General features: G+C 38.9%; 2 protein-coding genes across 2 annotated transcripts; both read right to left on the bottom strand.

Moving 5' to 3' along the window:
- Positions 1 to 25: 25 nt before the first annotated feature.
- On the bottom strand, positions 26 to 16,724 carry gnai3 (guanine nucleotide binding protein (G protein), alpha inhibiting activity polypeptide 3). Its single transcript, XM_042004365.1, has 9 exons — positions 16,143 to 16,724; positions 10,175 to 10,217; positions 9,574 to 9,715; positions 9,329 to 9,486; positions 8,360 to 8,488; positions 7,587 to 7,716; positions 4,733 to 4,886; positions 4,153 to 4,362; positions 26 to 2,918 (listed from the first exon to the last, which is right to left on the bottom strand). The coding sequence occupies exons 1-8, from the start codon at positions 16,258 to 16,260 to the stop codon at positions 4,172 to 4,174; spliced, it is 1,065 nt and encodes a 354-aa protein (XP_041860299.1). The 5' UTR covers positions 16,261 to 16,724; the 3' UTR covers positions 26 to 2,918; positions 4,153 to 4,171.
- A 2,169-nt stretch (positions 16,725 to 18,893) lies between these two features.
- On the bottom strand, positions 18,894 to 24,886 carry gpr61 (G protein-coupled receptor 61). Its single transcript, XM_042002958.1, has 2 exons — positions 24,544 to 24,886; positions 18,894 to 22,878 (listed from the first exon to the last, which is right to left on the bottom strand). Exon 2 carries the CDS (start codon positions 22,622 to 22,624, stop codon positions 21,215 to 21,217), a length of 1,410 nt encoding a protein of 469 aa, XP_041858892.1. The 5' UTR covers positions 22,625 to 22,878; positions 24,544 to 24,886; the 3' UTR covers positions 18,894 to 21,214.
- Between the last annotated feature and the right edge of the window lie 730 nt (positions 24,887 to 25,616).

Genomic DNA, 25,616 nt, shown 5'->3' with positions numbered 1-25,616 from the left:
ACTGTGAAAAGTTGCTGAGCAAATATCTCAGATATTCCCATGCTTGCAGTATATCCAGATTACAAACCAAAATTGTGCATGTATCTAATATAAATAGTATTAATGTATTCAACTCGCTTAACATTTTAAAGTAATGAATAATTTCCACAACATCAAACATTGTAGAGAAACTTTGTACATAAGAGTAGATACGTTACTATATTTTGACAGATAAATGATATGGAAATATACGAGAGGGAAACACTAGCGGGTTGATGCTTTATTATGAAAAGGAAACAAAAAATCTACTTTTTGTTCTTTCTTATGAAATGTAGAGGCATGAAATAAAGATGCATTAACTTCACTTGTGTGTTTGTGTCTTTGTGCAGAATTTCACTGTCCTCTGCTGAATATGGTATATCGGATTAGGGAAACAAGGCTGTTAATGCGGCCTCGGACTCTCACTTGTTGAGGACAATGCTGCTGTTATACAACTTCCCTCAGTAAATGGCAATGTATGGAAGTTCATTATTGAGGGAGCAAAACAAATTAAAATGGTAAATAATCAGCAAAGTGGATATTTACAGTAGGATTGTGAAGGGCCTGAGTCATGGGACTTACTGGCAACTAAGAACAAAACTAAATGAAAACAGTATCTGAAGATAGCAAGAAACTTTATTGCTAGGTTTTAATGAGCAGTATTAGTCTTTTAGTACGTTTCAGTCGGGCAAAACAGAACAAAATTCAATAAGTACACACTAAATGTCACGTGTCTTTAGCATAGTTTTTTTAACATCAGGTTTATTCTCGATGCAGTGCTTTTTCACCTATTTACAGAGTTTCTAACGGTAAAAAGAAGCAGCAGATCTTTGTAGGTATGCAAAGGTACTACTACTAAAGGTACTACTGAAGCCTTCTTGACAGTCTTTTAAAAAATTGAACAATAGCCATGGTTACACGATGTTTTTTAATTCTGATTTAAAATATTCTCCTTTGTGTAATTCCAAATTGTGTTTATAAGGGTATTTTAAATCTTTTAGAGGATTTCATTTTCATTCTGAATTAAAAGTGAATTGAAAATCTCATGTAAATGTGGCCCATGAAACCTAAAAGTACAAATTTTATCATTCCCTGTCAGCTAATTCCTCAAAACCAAACTTAACCTTATTTAGCTTATTCCACAGTGCCGTGGACTATCTCGTTCCATCTAAAAAGTTTTAAAAGCCCTTCAGCAAGCAAGAACATCACAAATTATATCATTTTCTTGCAAATTCCTGGTGTTTTTAAAGATCAAAATGAACAAACCAGCTATGATCCACTTGCATAAACTTAGAATACATAAAAGCAAAAAAGACACATGATAGTATAAAGGGAGAAGAAAGTGTCCCTCTGTGCAATCGTGTTAACTTACAAATGGATAATTATGGATTGAAATCAGTCTGAATTTGTTTTTTCGGTTGTAATATTTACAAGGTGTGGTGTGTGTGCAGCAGCTGGAACACATTAGCCCTCAGTTTAGTCATACAGATGTGTCACTGATTTCTAAAAATAGGAAATACCAATGTGGCTGACCTTATTATCTGTACTGTTTAGGAGAAACTATGCCTGAATAGTTCTTCACGGTGGGTGACATCTGAGTAACGCTGCCTCTGAGGAAAGACACAGTCAGCTTTGTGCCACCATTATGTGATTTTAAAATGAGCAAATAAAGCAAGAAATTTGCATTTGGTGATTATTTCGTTGATGTAACAATGTTGCTTAACAAAAACACTTACATAGCTGGAACGTTTTTTAGTTTCCCTTTTAAATGGTGTCACATTTGTAATGAAAATGCATTTGTGGGAGGAGAGCAGAGTTGTGTTTGTAGTTTCACCCATAAAAAACTTCCCTCCCATTGCAATCAGCTTATTCTGCTACTGACTCTTGTTATGAGCTTCTGGTACTCCAGACACTGATAATTAGGATATTGTTTAAAAAAATAGTTAAATTGCTAATATGTCTTGTTTCTTTAGACTTCAACCTTAAACAGAATATAGCAGCAGCACCCTTCCTTCGTCCGACTTTATAAAACTGCAGGTCTATTTATATTTTTAAGTACTGATGTGTCTTTACCAAAATTCAGAGATTTCCACTTTACAAACTCTTTTTTTTTAACTTGCACTGGTTGAATAATATTAAACATATTTAAAGTATGATAAAAACCAACCACCAAACAAAAAACACAATAAACACACTGATTCACAAACAGACTGATTCAGAGATGTGTCCTGAAGATAATCAGACTGTTAAATACAGTTTGTGCTATTTCAAATCAAAACAACTATGTAGACATCATGAGACTAGCTAATTGACCCCACACCCACACAGTTACTGTACATTAAACTGCTCACACAAAATATCTGTAAAATACTTAAGTTAATGAATTCATACATCCAAAAAAAAAAAAGTAGAAACTTAACTGCAACTAAACGTAAAATAAAATATAATAAATTCAAACAGTCATTAAAAGCATTTACCACCGAGAAGACAAACCACAAGAGCATGGTGAACAGAATAAACATTTTAGCTGTGAAACTACGGTGAGATGCAGTGATAGATCTTATAGACAGGTTTGTTTTGGTCCTTGTGCAGATTAAAGACAAACTATAAATACATTAGAGTCAACTGGAGAGGTTTCACTTTCCACGTGGTGCATAGATTTTAATGTAACAGTCATGGTATTCATTTTACCAGTCCCCTCCCCTCAAACATAATTTCTCCCCGTGTGGTCCACGTCTTAAATCTAACGAGACAAAGTAATCACAGTTCAGAGTCCCCAAATTTAGTGCAATTTAGGTCCTGCATGCACCATAATCACAAGCTTAGTCCTTTGTGATGCCTGCTTTCCAATTCACCTTCCACAGAAAAGACATCCCAAAAGTCCTGATTCTTAAAATAACCTGCAAGAATAACAAAGGTTAACATTAATACATTTGGAAACAATGCCATTGTAAGTTACTATTTTCATTTACAATGAAAAATGTGAAGCGCATATTTTCTTAATTAATTTTAAATTGTTTAAACTTAGTTAAATTACACCATAGTAGTGCACAAGCGTACAATTGTCCTCAGTGCTGTTGTATTACTACTGTTTTTATTTGTTGTACATTACAGTAATTAAGTCAAACTATTAGTATATCTTTAAACTTTAAAGCCTGAATGTATATTTCTCTCCTGAAAATATTGGGACAGGCCATGTAAACGTCAGTGCTAATGGCTAAATGGTCAAAGTAAGCAACAACCCCTGGTTCAAAATTGTTCCCCAACTCCAAGGTGCACTTACGCAAGACCCTTCACCCCAACAGCTCCAATATTTAAGGGATGAAAGAGGTTTGAGGTGATATCAAAGATGGGCTCCTATGTTAATATACAACTTGATCTGTAAAAATTAGTTTCCCATTTGTTTTTGTTGCGTAACGCAAAAAATTATGACGTGTGTACATTTTGAGTTCTTTGCAAACTATTTAAAGTCTTTGAAACTGCTCTGCATAATCATTTGTCACACTGTATGGAGAGAGATAGAGAACAACTGCTGTTTTTATGAATATATGCAACTGATTTGGTTTGGGACCAGTAAATGATGTGTTTTCTCAGTTTACTAAATACAAGTACTTCAGTATCCTTCAACAACTAAAGCTGACAGGATTGTGAGGACATTTAGACATATTGCTTAAATTATATGCAAATCAACAACAATCATCTGGGCCAGATTTGTCATACAACAATCATTAAAGTCTTTAAACAAAAGGTGTATCACACTAAATCCATATCTTTTTAGGCAATAAAAAGTCATATCATGACTACATTTGTGGCTACAGCAGCGACAAGGCTAAAAAGAAAATAAGCTAATGAATATGCATCTTGTGATTTTCTGTTCAAAGAATATGTCTGAATCTAGTGAAAGTTGTGGTGGTGATCTAGTAACCTTGTACTGCAATGCATAACATGATATTTTTTGCATTTTAGCCCATAATTATACTTTTCATCTAACACAGTATTATAGCAGTACTGAAAGTGGCTTATACTGTCATCAGGAGGGAATTCATGTGGGAAGATGCAGCAATCTAGCATCTGAAATGGCTGGGTTTGGAATGAAAATGTTTATAAAGTGCAGCTGAGAGCCAGAACACTGACCTGGAAGGTGGCTAAAATTTCAGTAGAGACCAATCTCCCTCAGGTTGATCTTGATAATGACATCGGTGACAGCGTCAAACACAAACTGCACATTCTTGGTATCTGTGGCACAAGTGAGGTGGGTGTAGATCTCCTTGGTGTCCTTTCGTTTATTTAAGTCTTCAAACTGACACTGAATATAAGCTGCTGTTTCTTCGTACGAGTTTCCACCTACAGTAAAAAAAAATAAATATATATATATATATATAAATATATATATATATATATATATATATATATATATATATATTAGATCTATTTATTTATTCATTTATTAATTTATTCACTTGTTCATTGACATTTCTGTCAAAATAAAGATACAGTAATAGATCCAAAGTTTAAACCAAATCACAGCTTGCAAACTGTTCCTCCTAAGCCAAATTATCCAATAAATTAAAGTTTTAATCACATACCTGTATTCCCTAGAAGTACATACTGCAACATATCAATGAAAAACAAATATCTAAATCCTTATGGAACAATTACATGTTAGCTGACTATCAGATGAGATCTTCAACTCCTAATGTACAATTAGTCTCACCAGCATACTCCGGGTAGCAGATAGTGAGCGGACTCCTGCTGATCTTCTCTTCAAACAAGTCTTTCTTGTTGAGGAAGAGGATGATGGAGGTGAGTGTGAACCACTTATTGTTGCAGATGGAGTCAAAAAGCTTCATGCTCTCATGCATTCGATTCTGAAGAAAAACAACAGTTGTGAGCTTGTGCCTAAAAGGGCTTTCTAAGAAAATACTTGTTGACATGTCACATATGGAATTCCATTGAAATACTTTTTTGTAGGCAGCTCTTTAAAGCCTCACAGCACAGTGTTGGTTAGCATCAGCTTTGGTCAGGCCTCTAAATTTGGATATGAGACAGAGTGGCACATGCTGCTTATGCTAAGCTGAACAAAAGGCTCTGTGTGACCCAATAATAAAAAACCATGCAAATCGACCGAATTATTAAAAAACAGACTAATGGAAATCATATTATACACTGCCTGAAGTGGAGCCAGACATCATTGACTAGTTGTAAAACCTAGCTTAGGGTCACAGTAGTTTGGCTCACAGACACATGTAAATAGAGCAGAGCCATTGTTAATGTGATTAGTAACCCATGATTTTCCTGCTATGACTTGTCCAAACATCCAGTATCAACAAAATCAATCTCTTCTTTGATTTGTTACTTCTTCCTTGGTAATGCTGGTGGGAAAAACAGTGATGTGTAGCCACAAATCAATTATTCCTGGACACAAGTTAACACCAAGTGGGAACACAATATCGATGATAGTGTTGAATTCTAACGTTATCAAATGGCATGAGGAAATTGTGACATAGCTGCTTATATTGCCTATACTGTACAGATGTACGCTATTACATATAACTACACAACTGATGTCCTGGCGTCTATGTGGATGTTGCTTCTCTGTGGCCGAAAATGTGTGCTGCCACCTCTAGCTCAATAATCACAACAAGGACTGATGGCATTGACTCAACTTTTAAACTCTCCCAATCCCAATCTGATCAATGTGGGATGCAGCTGAACAAGACCCATGCAAAGATGCCCCTGTGATGCTGCCATTGTCCTGGCTCCAGATGGTACAGAAAAGTACCATGTCCATGGCCAAACGGTAGCAACAGTGGAACGTATACTACATTAGTCAGTGGGATTCAGTGATGGGGATGATAATTGCTCCCTTGTGAACTATACATACAGTAATTAACAGAGGTCTGAATGTATTTCTGTTCTATGACAGATTAGCTTCTACCTTGATTTATTTTCCTCGTAGACATATCTTTAAGGGGTAAATGGCTCAACTGCTAGTGTGAAGTGTTTTTAGTACAGGACAATGTAGATTTTTGTTGTTGTTTTTACAAACTTAACACAAAAAGTAAGAAAATTTGTCAGTTTTTCCCCCTTTTAATAACACCCATTGGTGTTGTGTTATACATCACTGGAAAGCCGGATTAGTCACCTTTACATTTGTAGCATGAACAACACAGCTAAACGTTTGGGTAGTGCCCACAAAAAATGTGCCAAAATCCCGTTCCATTCTTCTGTTGGTATCCACTCTTGTTTTGAAATTCAAGTGCTGTGAGGTTTGTGTCAGTCACACATGTATGACTGGTATCTGATTGGCACCAAATTGACTGACAGACATGTTGGAATGAGATTCTGGAGCTTGTAGCAATCCTCTATCTCTAGAATCAAGGACTTAACTATATCCTCCAAAGATGAAACTGCTCTTCCCCAGAGAGCCAGGATCATTACAGAATTTCTCCAGAGGTTTAGAGTTTAGCGCATGGAATGGCCTGCCACGAGCCCACACCTCTATCATACTGAACTCTTGTGGGATCAACTTGGGCATGTCATATGTGACACAGTGACCAACACAACCATACAATTAACAACTCCTGGTTGAGGAATGGGATGCCATCCCACAGCATACTGTATATGCTATATATGGATTATGCTATATATATATATATATATATATATATATATATATATATATATATATATATATATATATATACATGTCAATTTAACCCATCCTGTCCAGCATCATGACAGCTGAATGATGGTCTGGCTGCCATTTTGTGCTGAACAAATTTACTGTGCCAAGAGGAGCCTTTTGGATTTGGGGCTCCTTAGGAGTCCTAAATGTTATTCTTTATTATTACTTTATTTTAGGATTTTAATTAGTTTGTTTTTAATATATTTCTTGCCAATTTTACTCATTACTGCTGGACCAGACTGAAGTAACTACAGAAGGAAGAAGGCAGACGGAGGAGAGAAGGGAAGAGAACAGACAGAAAAGGGGAGAGTGAAACAAAAAGTAGCAAACAACCACAAAATCACTATCTTGTCATTTTAGAAGCAGAAGTGATGGAGATCTGACTCCGATATGTGCACACTGTGCACATAAACTGGGCTGCAGGCACAGCCTGATCCCTCATTCCTCACTATGCAACTTAACGCTTAATGCAAAAGTATTTTTCTATGGTATGACTTGAGATGTGTGACACATTTTACACATAGTATCAGAATATAAAATATTCTTGGCTGAATCTGGATCTTTTTCCTGCCAGGACCCAAATTAAAATACTTAAAAAAAAAACAATATTATTAGGTGTCTTTTGATACTAATGACACATTGCTCCACCACAAGAGATTACAGGATATTATGATTAATCAACAGCTTAAAGCAAAATAGAATTAAAATAGATTTACTCATGCTAGCCCTCCAAAAATCAATCAGTGCTGCCTGCAAACAACAAATTCCATGTTATTTTTCTCATCCTCACACTTATTAACTTAAGGCCAGAAGTAATTAATATTTGAGCCATGCTTAACTATCTCATGACCACTCTGACCACAGTGTTTCCATCACTTACCATCTCCTCATCCTCAGCCAAGACGAGGTCATAGTCACTGAGCGCTACACAGAAAATGATTGATGTGACGCCCTCAAAACAATGGATCCACTTCTTTCTCTCTGAGCGCTGACCTCCAACATCAAACATCCTGAGGACACACACAAACACACAAACTCAGCGACTGTATTAATAAATGAGTGTAGTCATACCAGTTTTAATGTCATTTTAATATCAGTGGTTTACGAGGATTTTAAATCCAGGGCAAGAGCACAACACACACACACGCAGGTGACCTCACTTTGTAATCTCCTGTTTGTGTGTGTGTTGCCTCTGCCTCCACCTGAGGCCCTCAGAGACAGACTGATCTTCACTAAGCTGACACAGAAATTAAATGAAAGTACGCCATGTGCTGCAACATCAATTCAATGATTACACATTTTCATGTCCTGATCATTTTATTGGGTTACAAAGGCAGGACAAGGAAGCTATTACCACTAATGTTTCACTAGTATTTATTTATATTTATTTTATATATATAAATAATATATATATATATATTATTTATATATATATTTGGCTTTCTAAATCCACAGAAATAACCTAAGCCAAATTTTCTTACACCATTTATGACTCATTGTACAATATCTGTGTAAATTCTATAATAAATACCTCCAAATTGAACACTAATGGGTACAGTAAAAAAGCTCAGCCTCCAAATGGCTTTCAAACCTGTTTCTATGGTTCCACCAGCCCAGCTGAGGCTGAGGTCCATCATAAGCGGCAGTACTAACTTGAAATAGAGATCTTTGAAGGTGAAGTGAGTTTCCACAATCCCAGTGGTCTTCACACGTGTGCGCAACACGTCCTGCTGCGTCGGGACGTAGTTCAGCTTGCAGATCCTGTCCAAGTCGTTCAAATAGCTGCAAAGAAAGAGCAAAGAAAATTACATGATCTAAAAGCAAATGTGTTCTTGTAGTACATTTTATACTCGCATTAAAATCTTCTCCAGAGATCACTGTTGATGTGTTTTCTTCTTCTTCTTCTTTTCACATCATAAGGTTAAGTCATTCAGGGGCTTTGAAAACAGAGCAGGAAAAAGTCTGACAGATATATAATGGTATCTGGTCATGTGGAGGGCTTGCTCTGAGGACGCCATAGAACGATACTAAATATGGGCTCATATTTTCATGGATGATAAACATTGGCTCCTCGTGGGTTGAGTAAAAACAGACTAACTCCACTGGTTCCTCTTGTTGCAGTGTGGACAAAGTGCATAGAAAGTCACGGCAGCTCGGCTGTTTTCACAACAAAGAATGTGTCCTTCACACAGTGACTTTTTCTCTCAGGTTGGAGTGTGATATGAAGAGATACTGAGAACTATAAGCTTCATCTGTGTCTGACTGGTACTACAGGACAAAAACTATATTTAGCCCAATATTTACTTTTGTCTTCTTTCAGCTACACCAAACAATTTATTTTGGTGACTCCCATCAAAATCTGCACATATTTTGCCAAAAAAAGTTTGTCAGTTGTCAGCTTCTCCTTCATTTCATTGCTTTGTCAGGAATGTAATCAGCTGTGCAACAAGCTGACACAGGACCAGGAAGGACAAGATGCATCATGCCTTCCTTTTCTGTGAAAACTTTGCAAACAGGAGTAAGAGTAGGCAACATGAGACTGGATATCTCATGAAGGCAACAATAATATCCTAAAGTGCAATACAATTCCATCAGAGTTTGTGCAGCGTGTGAAATCCTCACTATGCGGCAGAGTCGTTAAGCTGATACTCTCGTGAGCGATCGAAGCAGGCCTGAACTCCACTGTCATTCCACAACCTTCGAATCACACCGGTCAGCTCTGCAGACATCACCCCTTCTTCTGCTGTGCAGGCCAGGGTAAACAGCTGGCGGGCATCACCCTAGCAACAAAATTAATAAATGCTGACTCTATAAAATTGCTTCTGTGATGATTTAAATTACAAATGAGAAAGCGGCTGTTAACTTACTGCCCGTGCAGCATCCCCAAAATCTATCTCGAGCTGGCCCATGGCCCTGATAATGGCCATGATGGACTGGATGGTGTTGCTGTACACAACGACTTTGTATTGTTTGCACTCCTCTTCTGAGTAGCCATCTTCATGAATGATCCTGAAAGAGACATTAAATATAAATATGCTTTAATGGTTAACATAAATGTATGACTGTGAACAGCTGCTTTGACTAATGTGGGACAAAAGACACATTTGGAAATTGTCATGCAGCACTGTCATTAGTGCTGGAATTTGAGCTTCACTGAGAATACAGCATGCCTAATGTGGGAACCGGAGGACTCTATTCAAGTCCTGCCAGGTTACAACTGGCCTCTGTGTCCATTATTTAGTATGTTATGCAAAAGGGGGCTTCCTCGTCTGCCTGAGTGGAGCAAAATGAGGCTGCTACTCTGCTTCTACAGCATTTCCACAAGCATGAGCTCAGTGGGCTGGCAGCTGAAAAAGGGAGTGTCTGTCTTTCATCAGTGTAACACAAAAATAGCACAAAAGTTTCTTAAAGGAAGTCTAATATATCATGTGCAGTGTTATCCAGACTGTGAAACACGTTGTGACTTACTTCATCTGCTTTACTATTGTGCTTTTCCCAGATTCCCCTGCACCTGGAAAAGGAGGAGCATTGGCAAGATTAGGCACCGATCCCAAGAATCAACATACCACCACAGAGTTTAGACACCTCTCAGACAGACAATGGATCAAACTGGCTTTTCAGAGTACCTGAAATTAATCTGATGTCATTTAATTATGCAATAAACATAGCACCGTATGTTTTTGACTAAATTCCTCAGAAAAAGCTGGCTTGTGATGCATTTCAGCAGCAGTCATTTAAGCGCAGCCTTGGGGAGTGTATACAGTCATTCATGCTGCAGTGATCAGTGATGTACCAGACAACAGTCTGTAAGTGTGAGTGCATTCAATTTGCCTTGGTCATAGAAAATAACAGCAACATCATGTGAAGAAATCACATGCTGCTAACTAACTGTAAAACAAGTACAAACTGCAGAGGCAAAGATAATATGGGGAACTAACATCAGGTTCATTTTAGCTTTCATAATATGGGGCATTTTGTGTCAGATGATTAACTGATACAAAGCTTCCATTACAGTAAGTGATATCATAATAATGATGAGTACGGAAAGGATTTAACGTAAGCAACCGTTAACAATATTTTTACAACAATCAGTCCAAGAGGAAACAGCAGCCAGGATTCTGGCTGTGACAGTGTTTTTCCACTGGAGAGACAACCCCAGTTATCATGCTGAGCTGGGCGTGACAGAGCAGAAGGGTCATAAAAACACCATGTTTGACTCAAAGAGTCTTTCAGCAAACACCAACCTGTTCCCTGACCCAAACCCTGAATAACAGGAGCTGTTCCTTCCTTTCAACAACTGCAGTGAAGACTATTGAAAACTGTCAGTTGTATTTAATAGAACAAAGTTGTAGTATTTGATTAATTTCAATCTCTAAAATAGCAGGAAAAAAAGCAGAATCAGAAACTAGATGATGAAACAAAGACATTTATCAATAAAGCTGCTGGCAAAATTTCTGTCCACTCCCTAATCAGTTAAAAGCTGTAGCTCTCCATGTAAAAAGTACAACAGTTGGACTTATGTCATCTTAGTCACACACAGGGAGGATAAAAACTAACCCCAAAAAAGTGTTTTTTAACTTTCTTTTTCTTCTAAACTCCATGGCCAGCTTCTGCACCGTGCCACAGTCTTTACACTGTGATGACATTCTCAAAACTTTTAGGAGGGCCCTCTGGAGAGGTTCTATAAATAAAAATGAATAGTTAGACATAAAAGGGAATGTTCTTATTCAGCTTCTTGCCACAAAAATGGTTCATATTGCTCCATTTACTTTGAAGAAAAAACACCGAACCCAAACTTTGGCCCTGTCCTAGTTAGCATAAACATTTAATACTGATTATCTGAACTACCTGTGATAATTCTGTACAGTAGTTGTGTGTGTGTGTGTGTTTAATGGGAATGTATAGGCCTTTATTTAATGACAGAGATAGAGAAAACCAAGCAGAAAAATAGAGATAACATGAAGAAAAAAGAAAAGCAATGGGACTCTAACATGGGGATCTGCTCAACTAGTTTACTACCCAGTACCCAGTTACGTATATTTGTTCTTTTCTATTCACCAGTATAACAACAGGTGAAACAAACTAACAGAAATATCCATGATTTTCCACTAGCTGTTCTTCAACTGGGCTTCATGGTGATGTGGTGGTTGGTAATGTCTTTCCCAGTAAGATGATTCCTTACTCAAATCTCTGCCAGGACCTTTTTTGTGTTGAGTGTGCATGTTCTCCCTGTGAGTTAGTGGGTGTTCTTCTGCTTTCAGATTTATCCCAAAGTCCAAAACTGAGCATGTTAGGTTAATTAGAGACTTTAAATTGTCCCTAGGACTGATTGTGCATGGTTGTTTTTCTGGCCCTGTGATGTACTGGTACAGGGTACCCCGTCCTTTGCCTGATATCAATCCTGCCATAATTGTGTACAATAAATTGGATTAATCAAGAATAGAAGATGGAGGAATGATATTCTGTCTTGATTAAACGGCACCATCATCGAATGATCAACTTCCAGCACTTTGATGATCACCTACTGACCGTTTAATATCACGAAGTAGATATTACAATATCACAAAGTACAGCTCAAATCACAAAGGAGAACATTTCATAGACTTCAAGCCTAAAGAAGTTCAAAGTCAGAGAGAATGGTCACTAGATTTGTCATTTGTGCAACAAGACCTGTGCACACCAGCTATTTCTATTTGGCTATATTTTCCAGTAACAGCAACCACAATGCATTTTATTTTCATTATTTCATCCAGGACAACTGGGCATACGTTCTTGGCTCTTGAAGACATTTCACCTATCATCCAAAAAGAAGAACTTCAGAACCAAGAAAAGAAGTCCAGTCGTCTTTATTAAAGATCTTAGAATTAATTAAATTTCCCTGTGCTAAATTTGTAAAACAGAGAGTCCACAAATGATGCCATGGACCAGACAACTCCTTGTTTGCTTGGCAATGTAATGATCCGTTAGGAGATTGATAGAGCCTACCAAAAGATCACTCACATATGGTCTGAAAATGTAAAAAAGAAAAATGAGAAGACATAACATGTAAAGTCAAGCTGTGCTAAGGCAAGAGAAAATACTTACTGGGATGTAGAACCATTTCTGATCTCTGAGCAAAACTGCCAGCATGATTAATTACTAAATGCTGGATTTACCCCCCTGGGCAGAGCAATAGTTAAAATACACAACCACATCATTAGTTGTTAAAGTCACACAACAGTCTGCAAGTATCTCCATTAACAGCTTAGCTGAGTTTAGACTGGAAGTAAAGCAGTTTTTGGCTTAGTAACCACAATAATAAATACGTTTTTCAGGTTCTGGTGTTTGAATTATGGATGTTTTCTTTTTCTTTTTTAAGTGGGTCAGAAAAAACATCCGTAAGGAAAACATATTTTCAATAAGGACAACTGTCATTGTTTGACATGAAAAGGAGGAAAAATGCATTGACTGTGATCATATTTAGCAGCAGAATTTTGTCAAGGAGGATTAGGGTAGAGTAGGGTAGAGTATTGTGTTCTGATGATCGGCCAACACGAATCAAATCTGTGAATTCTTTGGTTAAGCTGACAGCAGCAAAAGATATTTAAGCTTGTCACACACACAGAGGAGAGGACAAGTTGTGTTGATCCCTCTACTCAGTGCTGTCAGCCACCGGCTCGCTCATTCATAGCTATGCTTGGCTGATTATCAACCGTGGCCCACTGCCAGTTCACAGACCAACTTTACACAGGCATTCACAGTGCTCCAAACCCATGCAGGAGTCAGGCTCAAAACCAAGCCTCATTTAACAAGAATTTTAAATGCAGATTTTTTTCATGAATCACTGTTTATGGTCAAACAGGAGATCGTTTTCATTTTAAGGGTGTACTGGCTTTAAAACTCTGTGGCTTTGAATAAAGAGCAGCAGCCAAACCCCTCTTTGTTTTTCCCCTATAACTCTCCTGTTCCACCACAGACAGGGAGTGATTGTCTGGAAAAATCTCTGTGGTCAGTATTTGAGGATGAATATGTCCATACAATGAGATTTTACCCGCCATTGTAGTGCTGCAGAGCCTAATGCGTTATACATTAGTTAGCTAATTTTAGGATTAGTATGTTTAAAAAAACACATGTACATGGCTTAAACACACAAAAGAACTTTCTGATCACACAACGATGTTGGAAAAAGTGGATGGAGTTTAGCCAAAAAGTTGCATCACAGCTGCAGGTGGTAGCTCAAAAAAGATAGAAAGTAGATTTACATGTATAGTTTTGTTTTGCATCTCCTGCACAAGAATAATCGCAGAAACTTGTCTAGCACTCATGAGAAAGTTGCCTTTCATTTCCATGCTTCAATTGGAAATGTGATCAGAACACAAATAACAAAGGAAAAAAGCAGGAAAACGACTGCACAGAGATCTTTCTGTTGCTGGTAACAGCTGATGTTAGGTGAGACTTTTGTGGAAATGTGTGGAAATGTAGGTGGTATGTAAAAACCTGTTTTAGTCAAGAGGCTACAGACATAACACTTTACATTCGTCTCTCCAAAACAATTGACTGTCTTGCTCATTTAGCCAAGCTGTCAGAGACAAATGTTCACTTTTCAGACCATGACCTTCTCACTGAACTGGAATTAACACACACATTCCAGCACAGAAATATGACAGCTGGGTGGATGTTTATCAAAACAATTAAAGCTGCATTCTGTTGTAATGTCTTCAGGAAATCCCGCTGCATGAATGCATACGTTGTATTACCTCTGAACTAAGATTTGCATTTAATCACATGCGTGGTATTTTCATGGACTCTGTTATGATGTTTTGTGAAACTCTAATAAGATTAAATGGAAAAATGTTGTAGGAACAATGAAAAAACTTCCAGAAAGAGCTAAATATTGTTGGGCCACTAATAAATTGAGTGAACTGTTACTTTTAAAAACTGAAGCATTAAGTCCCAATCATAGCATTTCATACATTTAATAGTTTCTTATTACTTTTTTTAAGCTGCTCAGAAACAGGCACTACTTAAAGCAACAGTTTGCAACTATTAACATTAAAAATATCAGTGAATGTAGCTACTTCCCGGCCAACCTGAGCATAGTCGCCATGGCAACCTGATCTTATTATGCTGAAGGCATTGCTGCAAGCACTGACAAATGCCTTTTAACTTATGGCAGGGTCCCCCTAAGGTGAACTGACACAATTCTGTTGATGGCCTCAGGAAGGAGAACTGAGTTAATACACAAACTCAACTTCCTGTCTGGCAGCTTGCCCACCGCAACAGACGAAGAAATTTGAAATCTAAATTCTAAAATCCATTGCGTGACGTTGGTGAGGTTCAGTCTGAAGATTAGTTGTTGAAATTTGTGTAAGACTGAGAAAGAAAAATTGTAGTAAGTTTAAAATTTTTAATCCTGTGATAATCAAACATGGCAGTCATGTCAGGCTGACGCCTACGTAGTCTGCACACTTTGAAGTGCATAGACCCTGAATTGGGACACAGCTGTTGTTAACCTTTAAACTGGCATCCCTTGTGGCTTGCTAAAAATCACCAATGTGAAAAGAGTTACATGAGGCAGTTTACCCTGATGCTGCTTCAAGAAGTGGCATCCACAAGACCCACCATTATGAGTCGTATCTAAGTGCATTAAAAAAAATATATATATGACCATTCCAGTAATTTAAAGGCAATGTCTGTTCAGTGATTCGATCTATGTTGACATGTGGGATGATCTCTCAGAGAAAGTTAGAAGCAACAGAAAGTCTTGAATATTTTCTCATATTCCACAGCGTCACAGCACTGGACATAATTTAATCAATAATTTGATTTCCCACCCATACACGTTTACTGGAGCAAAGGAAAGTTAGACAAGTTGAATTTACTTGTCAGACTAAACTGTAACCATTGCCTAACTGGGCATAAAAATGCAGTGTTTGGTTTGCCTCTTCTGGGCCTATGTGATACCACAATGGCTCAACAGCAAGGGTAAAGTTCAACGTCTTTAACTGAAATTACCTGTTATATGTTAAAGAATACGTGTAAATGAAACAATAGACATAAATGTTACAATCCAATGTTATACACTTTGTGCTACAGTCCTTTCCAGTGATGGCCCTAGGCAGTGTGAATAGGGTCAGCATTAGATGCAGCAGAGGTAAAACAGACCTTCTGAATTATAGCGTGTTTTCTTACAAGTGGCAACACTTGTCATCTGAGCTTTCTTTTCAACAGTTCAATGCTGACAGAAAACCAGTGAGGCAGCCAAAGTCTTACCAACATCTGGTGTATTTCTAATGTGTCAGGAAAATGAAGAGCCTCAGCTGCCTTAAATCAACAGGGGGAGGAGTAGTGTTGGAGCTTCACAAACTAGAGTATGTTTCTCAATGAAAGAATGACAATTAAAAGTACAAAAAATAATAACATGCATTTTAAAAGAGCAAGTAGATATCATTCATACCGAGTAGAAGCAGTTTCACCTCTCTGGAGGACTTTTCTCTGTCTTCTCTCAGGTTTTTATCAATCATTTTACTCCTCTCCACCGCAGCTTTGTCCTCAGCGCTGATCGTACAGCCCATTTTCGCTCTCAAACAACTTCTTCTTAGTGTCGGATAGTGGTTTTTAGCAGCTTATAGGATGAAGGGGAACACCTCCCAAGTCGGTATGAGCCAAAGTTTCCCCGGCAGAGAAAGAAGCGCTGAGAGTGGGGGGAAAGGCGTTGGCACTGAGAGCTCTGTACAACTAAACCCCCAATCTGATGCTGCTGAGCTCACACAGCCCATTCACTCCAGCTTGTCCAGATGATTCAGTGTGGGGGGGGAAATTCCTCTAAAGAGATGTTTTTATAATATTCTATATCCAACTTTGTGTAGAAACGCAGCTTGTCATACAAAATTAAAAACTAAAAGAATATTACAGGCCTAGGAAAAGGCATGAAAATTAAAGTCAACTCATGCATTTATGAAATGCATTATATATTAAAGTCACAAGAATCCCCCCCCCCCAAGACTAATCGTTGCTGCGCAGTAGCGCCTCCATCCAGCCGATCCAGACGCAAACCAAGAAAAAGGTTCTGAAAAGGAAGATTGAGTCGCTCGCCAGGGCTGACGGGAAATGTAGTTGCCTCAAGACGAACTGCTTGTTTGATTTCTCTCCGTGTTGCCTTAATGTTGCCTACAGTTTTCAGTTTTCTTCTGTCTTTGGTTAAATTTAAACACTGAAGACAATGTGTGACTTTGTTTTGTGTAATGAATTCCCATTTACAAAACGACGTCTAGTGTGGTGTAAGAGCGCCCTCAGTGGATTTCCTTCTGAACTGCAGGGTGGGAATTGAACCAATTAACCCACCCTGTATGACAGAAAACGTACATTTTGAAGTGAAAATGTGTCAAAGTTTTACACTTTTCTGTGTAGAACTGCTTTCTGGGCATCTCTGATAACAAAATTATATTTATCTTGGACTTTGTTTAAACTGCAAGGTGCGTAAAAGCGTAGAGTTTTTGAAGTTTGTCATTCAGATGCTAACGTATTGCTAGGAAAATAAAGAAAATGTCATTATCTCAGAACAATTAATGGATTTTTATGTAACATTGCAGCACATCAAAATGTAAACTTTTACAAGGAGGAGTCTGAATAAGAGTTTCTAAGTACATTTTTAATTCTTTTAGCCTTAAATCTGACAAGCATTTTCTTGATTATCTTATATATCAGCAATTGAAGTGTTTAATTTGAACATCTGTACCTAAAATGAAAACTGAAAATTTGTTAAAACAATCAGATTTTAAAAGACTGCTGCAAGTAACAGCTAATACTGAGTACTGTTTGCTAAGGGTTAAATAGATGTAAGTGACACCATCATACTGTGAATTGGTATTATACAGCTCTAAAATATCAAATTGAGGGATTTGACAATAGGACCTAATGGGTTTTGGATTAAAATCAAATTCTGAACTTTAATTGACTTGATTGCCAATATTTACAGTTATATACCTAGGTCAAAAGAGAGGAGTAAATAAAAAAAATTACTCAAAAGAAGAAGAAAACGACAACAACTTCACTTTTTTATCTGTTCATTATGAACTAGAGGTCTTGAACAGTTAATTGATAAACACATTGTGAATAATGTCTGTCTAAATAAGATCCATAGAGTTGTGCTAAACATTATTTAAATGCAGTTCTCATCTCCTCTTTCTTTCAGAGAAGCCCCTTCTTCTTCTCTTTCTACCAAACAAACTTCTCATCACTGTCACTGATGCTGGTTACCAAGGTAACAGCTGGTTTCAGAGAAGTTAGGATTTGGAAGTAAGTGAGAAATATGTGTGATCGAGTTAATCTCTGATCTATTTCTGCAGTTGTTTGTGCCATCTAAAATGATCGCAGCTTTTTGCTTGTGTGTTTTGTTTATATCCAAACTAATTGAGTGCACCCACTGACCTGAGGCCATGATGGCACCTGTCTTTGAGCATGTTGTAGCCTGTCACAAAGGTCAGGCTGTTTGAAAAGTTTCACACAGCAGGAGGCGCCCTGCACTGCTCATCATGAAAGCTGTAAGTCACTGTGTCCGATGGGGAGCAGCACAGGAGAGGTTATGAAATTTTGAATGATCTGAGAATTGAGGCTGATGGTGGAAAAAATTCATAACTTTAACTCCCAGAAATACAGAACATACAAAATATTAAGATATTCTCTTTCTGGTATTTATTTTTACATTCACATTTTCCTCAGCTGCTTATGAGCAGTCCCAACAACTTATGTTTCAGGTTTTTGTTTTTGTTTAAAACCCTCTTGGTTTAGAATTGTAACAGAAAATCATGAGGAGATGGCGGCTTGGATTTATCTTCGAAACACACACTCAGTGAGAAGACAGCTTAGTTGAGACCTTAATATATGAAAGCTTGGCTGAGTCGACACTGTGTTGCTATGTGTTAGTATTATAGATACAAGCTGCAGCATTCTGCCTTCCTCAAAATGTCACTTCTCTTTCATCCTGTTCTCAGTGCTTCATTTCACCTCTGTGACGCTGCAGCCCTGCTTTCAACAAACGCACATACACACACATAAGGACACACAGAAGCAGAAAGCAGGAGGCAACTGGAGGGCAGGATAGAAAGACAGGATTGTTGGGACTGCTCATGTGATTTGTAGGGTTATTGATCTGAACATATAGAAGCAACCACCACAACACTCGAGTTAAAATTCTTGCTGTTTCTTTAATGATTTCAGTTGATGGGAAATATACAGAGGAAGTTTTGACAAACAGAAAGAAAGAAATCCCAACAGTCTTTCTTGTATAAAAAGAGATACAGAAAGAAAAACCACTTGGCTGGTGATTTACAGTGAACATGAAGATTCCTGAAAGCTGGAAGTATTGTCCACCTTTCACCTTCAGAACTGGATCTCCATCTTTTCAGTCAACAGAAACAGAGCTTATAGCATTTCATGAGATTGCTCGGGGTAGTTTTGCTGCTGTTTAAGGAGATTAAATCCTTGTTCACAGCCGCTGGTGCGATAAATCAAGGCATTTTTTTTTGCCATAAAATGAACTTATGCAATAGTTTTATTACTAATAAATAAATTAAAAAAACAAACATTCAGAGGAACATTAAGGACCATGGCAGTGATTTCACATCAGCTCAGTGTTCATCGTTGCTCTTTACTTCAACTAAATTCCAGCCACATGTCGGTGCAAAGCAAACATTTTAAAACAAGATGGCATGACAGCGCTGCTTGAAAAACAGTCTTCAACAAAGTCATACAGCAAGAAAATTAAGAACGTTATGTATCCCCCTGACAAAGGGAGCTTTTTGTTGTTCTGACTCCCAGCTAGATCTGGACCCCCCCTGTATGCCTTGGGTCGAGAATCTTGTGATCATGCCAACCGTCCTGTTTGAGACAGTCCAAAATAGATAAAGGCAGCAGGGAAGAGAAAATATGACAAGAGACCCAAGATACGTGTTTTTCTTTTATTTTTCTTAGTTGGCTGGTTTCTTTTTAGATGTTTTTTTTTTTCCTTCTTCTTCTTTTTGAAGATTGTGCCTTGTTATCGTCTTTGGAACATTTGTCACTGCTCGCGTGACATGTGCAAACTGTTTGTATTCAACCTGAGATCAGAGAAAGTGACTCCAGTGTCTCCCATTTGTGCTAAATGGGGCCAAAGGTAAAGCTTTCCATGTGTAAGCATTGTCACACCTGTGTACTGTGTGTAGCCACAACAAGCCTGGTTGTTTATTGCACAAACACAGGAGCACTCACACTCCTCCTGTGTTTACCTGTAAACAGTTCAGACATCAACGGGTAATGCAGACTGCTTGTCCAAAATTGTTCCCAGTTGTTTTATTCCATTTGTTTTCAATGTGCTGCAACCCAAACTCTGAGCACCACCACCGTCAAACAAACTAAACCAGCCTCAGTGTTTGTCTTTGAGTAGAGGGGGCTGAAATCACGAGTCTCCCATTTTGGTGAGGAGGTGATAATCACAAGACTTAGAACAGATAAACATGATAATAACATTCTGGAAAATGGTTAAAAATACACTGTCAGCCTGTTTGTTCTAAATACCAGCAGCAGAAGCAGATGTGAAATTATCCTCTTCAGCACATTCAATGTATCAAACTCATTCGCTCATATTTGCTTTAATTTTCACTGAATATTCTTTAGCAAATACTGAGGAACATTTATGCATTATTTTCATGATGGTTTTGGAAGCAAAGGTGGAATAAATACATGGTGAAAACAGATAATTCACTCACTGATCAAACTTACAGCTGCAGCTACAACAAGTCTCAATCATAAATCAGGGTAAAGATTGTTCTATGGCCACTTCGTGATGTTTTTAAATCAGTGATAAACTATAGAGAGCCTTCTGTTTTACTGGTTTACCTAGAGCTGATTGTCAAGGGGCTTATTTAGCTCTGAAGACACAAACCTGAGTGAACTTAAAATAAACTGAAATGCAACTAGGGTACAACCTCTTTAATGCTACTTTAATCTTATAGAAATTGTGTGCTATGACAATGCTAGATTGCGCATTGGCTTTATGATTAAAATCATATTGATGATTTAAAGATTTTGTTGAAATGAGGATGGGAAGCCTCATTTTTAAAAGTGAATAAGTGAGTGACTAAATGAAAGGATGCATATTAGAACAGAGGAGGACCAGTCACTCAGAAGAGTGGCTCCAATAGTTTAAAAAAAACTTTGAAAAATTTGTCACTTCAATTTAACTGTGACCAACACATCATGGGTTTTGTATCAGTCTGTTGGCATAACACAAGCCTGACGCATTATGGCTCCAAAATATGTAATGCTGCAAAGAGACTTATGCAAATATACCTTTCACTGAAATGCTACATAACTTAAATTCTTCAAAGAAGATACCATGTTTTGCAGTTTGTTGTTGTTGTTGTGTGTGTGTGTGTGTGTGTTTATCTTCAAAGCATGTTGCAGCATGAACAACAAATACTAGAAAATATGAATAAAACTAAACATATTTATTGGAATATTCGATGGCAAAAAAGACAGTACATAAGGCAGCTACAGCTCTGGTACAGTTTTGCAGCAGTTTTCTGAGACACAAAGCTCATTGTTCAGCTGTTGCTGCTGTATGAATTCTGCGGTTTCCTCAAGGATCTGCCCTGGGATGTGGAAGTCAGCTGGCGTGTTCTGCTCAACAGCTGATTCCTGAAGGCCCTCAGTCTCTGGCTCCTCAGGGCTGGCTCTGCTGTTAGAGTTGCAGGGCTCCAGATTGCATCCAGTGCCCTGAAGGAACTGCAAAAAGTTTTCCTCAATAGAAGCCTCACGGCTGGGCAGCTGTTCTCCTTCGCTGGGCCCGGCTCTCTTGAAAAGGCAAGCCAGGTGACGGCTCAGCTCCTCACGAATTTGCCGGTTTAGGCAGCCATAGAAGAAGGGGTTGGAGGTGAAGCAGAAATAGCCAATCCATGTGACCACATTCTCCAGCTGTGCCAGGGAGGTAGGAGGGGTGGACACTATAGCTGAGTAGAGATGGAAGGAGAAATATGGCAGCCAACAGCAGAAGAACTGACCTCCCACTGCCACTAAAACCACTGCGGCCTTCCCACCACTGAAGGTCCTTTGAGGGGTTGTTCGTGCACCAGTTCCTCCAAGGCTTGCTGCCATAGTGGAATGACTGCTGACAGATTCAGATCTTTGTCGTGGTGTATCCATCCAAGTGGGGTGAGGGCCATGATGCATGGCTGCTACTCGGGCTACCTTAAACATATTACAGTAGACCACCAAGATGATTAGCATAGGGCATAGAAAATAGATTAATGTAAAGAAGACCATGAAAAGCAGACGTGTGGTCCTGCCTCCTGTCCAGTGGAGAGAGCAGTGTCTCTGACCAGTAACAAGGATTCCAGGAGTACCCAGAGTCGGGGTTCCCTGGATCAGCCATCCTACCAGAGGCAGTATTGACATGACAACAGCTTTAATCCAGATTCCCACCAGTACCATCACCACCACCGCTACAGTCATCTTAACCTCGTGACGCATTGGGTGGACAATGTAGTAGTAGCGCTCCACATTGATGGCACAAATGGTGAGGATGGCAGCACTCACTAGACACACACTCAAACAGAGGTAGCTCCGACACAGTGCTTCATCCACCAGGATCCGGTCTGACACCATTCCCATTGGCATTACCAACAGCGCTGCAAGCAGGTCCACCAGACAGAGGTGGAACACAAAGGCAAACTTGCGCAGCTGAGGAGTTTTAGTGATGACAACCATCACAGCCAAGTTCCCCACCACTGTGAGAACATCCATGATGAGCATAGCACACAGTGCCAATGACTGATGCAGATCTATCCCACTTTGGTTGCTTGTGATGGGAACAGTCACGTTAGAAACATTTGACTGTAGTGAGGATGGAAATGTGGAGAGAGACTTGTTCCAGGTGGGGCTTGGTGTAACGGGACGCTCCATGAGAGGATGGGATAAATAGGAAGAAGTTCGGTGAATTTCACGGGCCCATCACCCATCCTCCCCTGTCGTAGGGTGTCACTGAGAAGGTCAGGCAATGGTTTCTACCATGGTGGCTGGAAGCATACAGGCCCTGACTCCCATGGACTTTAGTGTTTGGTACTTCAGTTGACCACACAAGATTTTATCCACTTGAAGATGAGCTTAAACTGAAGGTGTCTGTCTCTCTTCAATACACCACACTCAACTGGAACGATCTTAAAGAAAGAGATAGTCTTATTTAGTCAAGAACTGCAAAAACTATTTTATCAAAGCAAACAGTTTAAAAAGTACTATTCATCTTTCACTAGTTCACAGTGTTCTTAGTCATATGGATGTTTTTGCCACTTCAGATGTTTACAAGCATTTGAGCATGTCCTGTCATTTTCTTACATGTAAAACATGAAGACTGATTTTATCCAAATGTTAAGGATGGTTTTGTGGTTACAATGACCCTTAGCTGTCACTTTAAAATCATCAGACTTGAAACACCCTGCGCTTGTTTACAGCCAGGGTCATGATTTACTATATATTTGACATCTGCATCCTCAGATGTCGGTTTTCAGGGCAGCCAGCACCCCAGGGAGAAGCTAAAAGCAAAGGCTGAACCATATGTCCCCATTATGTGAGTGAACAAGAAAATGTGGATGTGCAAATAAACTGCAAATCTCAGCATTTCAGAGCTCCCTGCTGCCTTAAGTGATGGGTGGAAAGGATCAATGACTGCTATTCATATTATGACAATCCTGACATGGTTTCCTATAATTTTCTTACTGACAAAAACACATTATGAACCATTAAATGTGCAAACAGCGATTCCTTAGGCTTATCTCTATAAACTGAAAAGTCTTGCATGAGAGGCTCTATTAAATCATATTAAATATATGCATATGGTGCTGGATCACTCTCAGCAGTGAAAATCATTGTTTGCCAGTCGAGTAGGAAGTGTTTACTGTAATAACTTCACTTGGATGCAACCCCACACACTGTTAAAGCTGAGGAATGAGCACCAAAGCTTTGGTACATTTCCATATGCTGCACCTGCAGGTTAAATTTTTCACTTCACAAATGTGACAAGCTTCGTCCCTAAAAGTTGCCTTTTCTTTTCCTGCCCACTTTTAGGCATGCCAGGCATAAAAAATTAACCAAGGGTTATAGTCACCGTCAGCACAACTGAATAACCTATAGACAATGGCAATGCAGCAATAACTTTGGAGCAGCCTTCTGGGGATTGTTACTCTAATCAACACTGGTTGTTGTAAGGAAAACAGTATCACCACATCATCCCTAAAGAGAAGAGGTTTAGACTCTCAAAGAGCTTTTTATTCTGTTAAAATCCCTTTAATTAGTATAACCATTTCAAAATGCCTTATTTTATCAAGTCTGAACCGCACAAACAAAACCATTTATTGAGGGAATGAAAGAGGGATTCGGCAGAGTCTTCCGGGTAAAGTAATCAAATCAGTGACAGCAGTGCAATTTAAGTTCAAACTCTGTTTTACAACTCCAAAAAAATTCATACAAAGCTACAGTATAAGGTTGTGTGGAATCTTGGACTGCTGACTAGAAAACATATGACCCTATCATATGCACATGACACTCTGTTTACTGTGAGGAGAAAACTAGCCTGTTGTTCAAGTGTGCCTTTCATTACAAAGCACTAACTCCTCTGCAGCAACTCACAAGTAACAAGCAGGGTTTAGCATGTGAAACAAACATCTATCTCCAGATATTTTGTCCCCTTATATTGAAATACAAAAATATGACAAAATACACTTCCTTGTGAGTCATATTCAGCCCTCATCCCACCTTTCCACCTACAACTCTGTATTAATGTAGCAGGTATGGCTTGAAATGTGTGTGATGATAAGGCAGTGACATACCTCAGTCTGAAGAACGCTGTTTCCTCCTGTGCAGGTTCACAGTCTGCTGAGGCACCGCCGACCTGTTTCGCTTTCTCACCCACACACACTGCAAACACTCATACACGCTACGTCACAGAGAGGGAGGGAGACGAGGAGGAGGAGAGGGGAAAGAGGAGAGTCCTCTGTCTCCTCCTTACCTGGCCTCTTTCATCTTGTCATCATGCTGACCACCCGCCTCTCCCCTTCCCTTTAAACACAGCACACACCTCCATCCTCTCAGCCCTCTCCTCGCCAGGTCTCTTCTATCCAGATTGGGAAGGAAGAAATGGAGCAAAAATTTAGGGAGTAACAATGTCTTCCAGCATATGATGCACAAATTGGGGTGGAGGGGGGGTACACAGTCCCTCACCTCACACACTCTCATACATAGGCTCCCTCACTTGCCCAAAGCAACTGCAGAGCCATGCAGAGTAGGCAGCGGGTGGGCAGGCAGTACCCAGCCTCCTCTGCTCTCCACTGGGTCTTAGTGCCTTGTTTCCTCAGCTGTCCTCATGGAGGAAGTGCTCTGCTTTTTACCCCCTCAAGTGATCTTGTTGAAGGTCATATCAGGACCCACAAAGAGGCCTGGCAACCATTTTTATGCTCAGGATCAGCATTTCTCCAACTCTCTGTCAACTTCTGCTCAGTAGGGCAAGATTTCTCCCAATACTCAATCCAGCAAAAGCCTTCTCACGAGGCTGGATTATTGATTTGTAGTGAAGTAAAGAATCCCAGGGGTTAACGTTAAGAAGCTGAGACTAATATTTACAGGAGTTTGGCCCACAAAATATACATCTACACAGCTTTTTCAGTAGTTTGCTTGTGTGCAAGAAATTAACACTTAAATGCATTGTCTGAAACAGCTAAAACATTTGAAACAAATGTAATCAGACTTCAGAAAAGAGCAACAATACTACAAGAGAGCAGTGAACACTACAAGATTTATGTGTACTCAATATCAAGAAAAATGTTTGTTTCCTTTACTTTACTTTTTGTCTTGTTGTGCCAATGGAGCTATTTTGGATTAAACTAAACAAACAGGTATAAAGCTT

The sequence above is a fragment of the Melanotaenia boesemani genome, chromosome 13, assembly GCF_017639745.1.
Source record: "Melanotaenia boesemani isolate fMelBoe1 chromosome 13, fMelBoe1.pri, whole genome shotgun sequence".
In the NCBI taxonomy this organism is placed as follows: Eukaryota; Metazoa; Chordata; class Actinopteri; order Atheriniformes; family Melanotaeniidae; genus Melanotaenia; species Melanotaenia boesemani.
This window is presented reverse-complemented; position numbering and strand designations above follow the sequence as displayed.

Excerpts from the sequence above, each read along its gene's own strand:
- gnai3 (XM_042004365.1), bottom strand. The coding sequence starts at position 16,260 with ATGGGCTGTACGATCAGCGCTGAGGACAAAGCTGCGGTGGAGAGGAGT. Across the intron at positions 9,487-9,573 it reads TTGGGGATGCTGCACGGGCA|GGTGATGCCCGCCAGCTGTT; the intron begins GTAAGTTAACAG and ends TTTTGTTGCTAG. Across the intron at positions 8,489-9,328 it reads CTTAACGACTCTGCCGCATA|CTATTTGAACGACTTGGACA; the intron begins GTGAGGATTTCA and ends CTTTCTTTGCAG.
- gpr61 (XM_042002958.1), bottom strand. The coding sequence starts at position 22,624 with ATGGAGCGTCCCGTTACACCAAGCCCCACCTGGAACAAGTCTCTCTCC.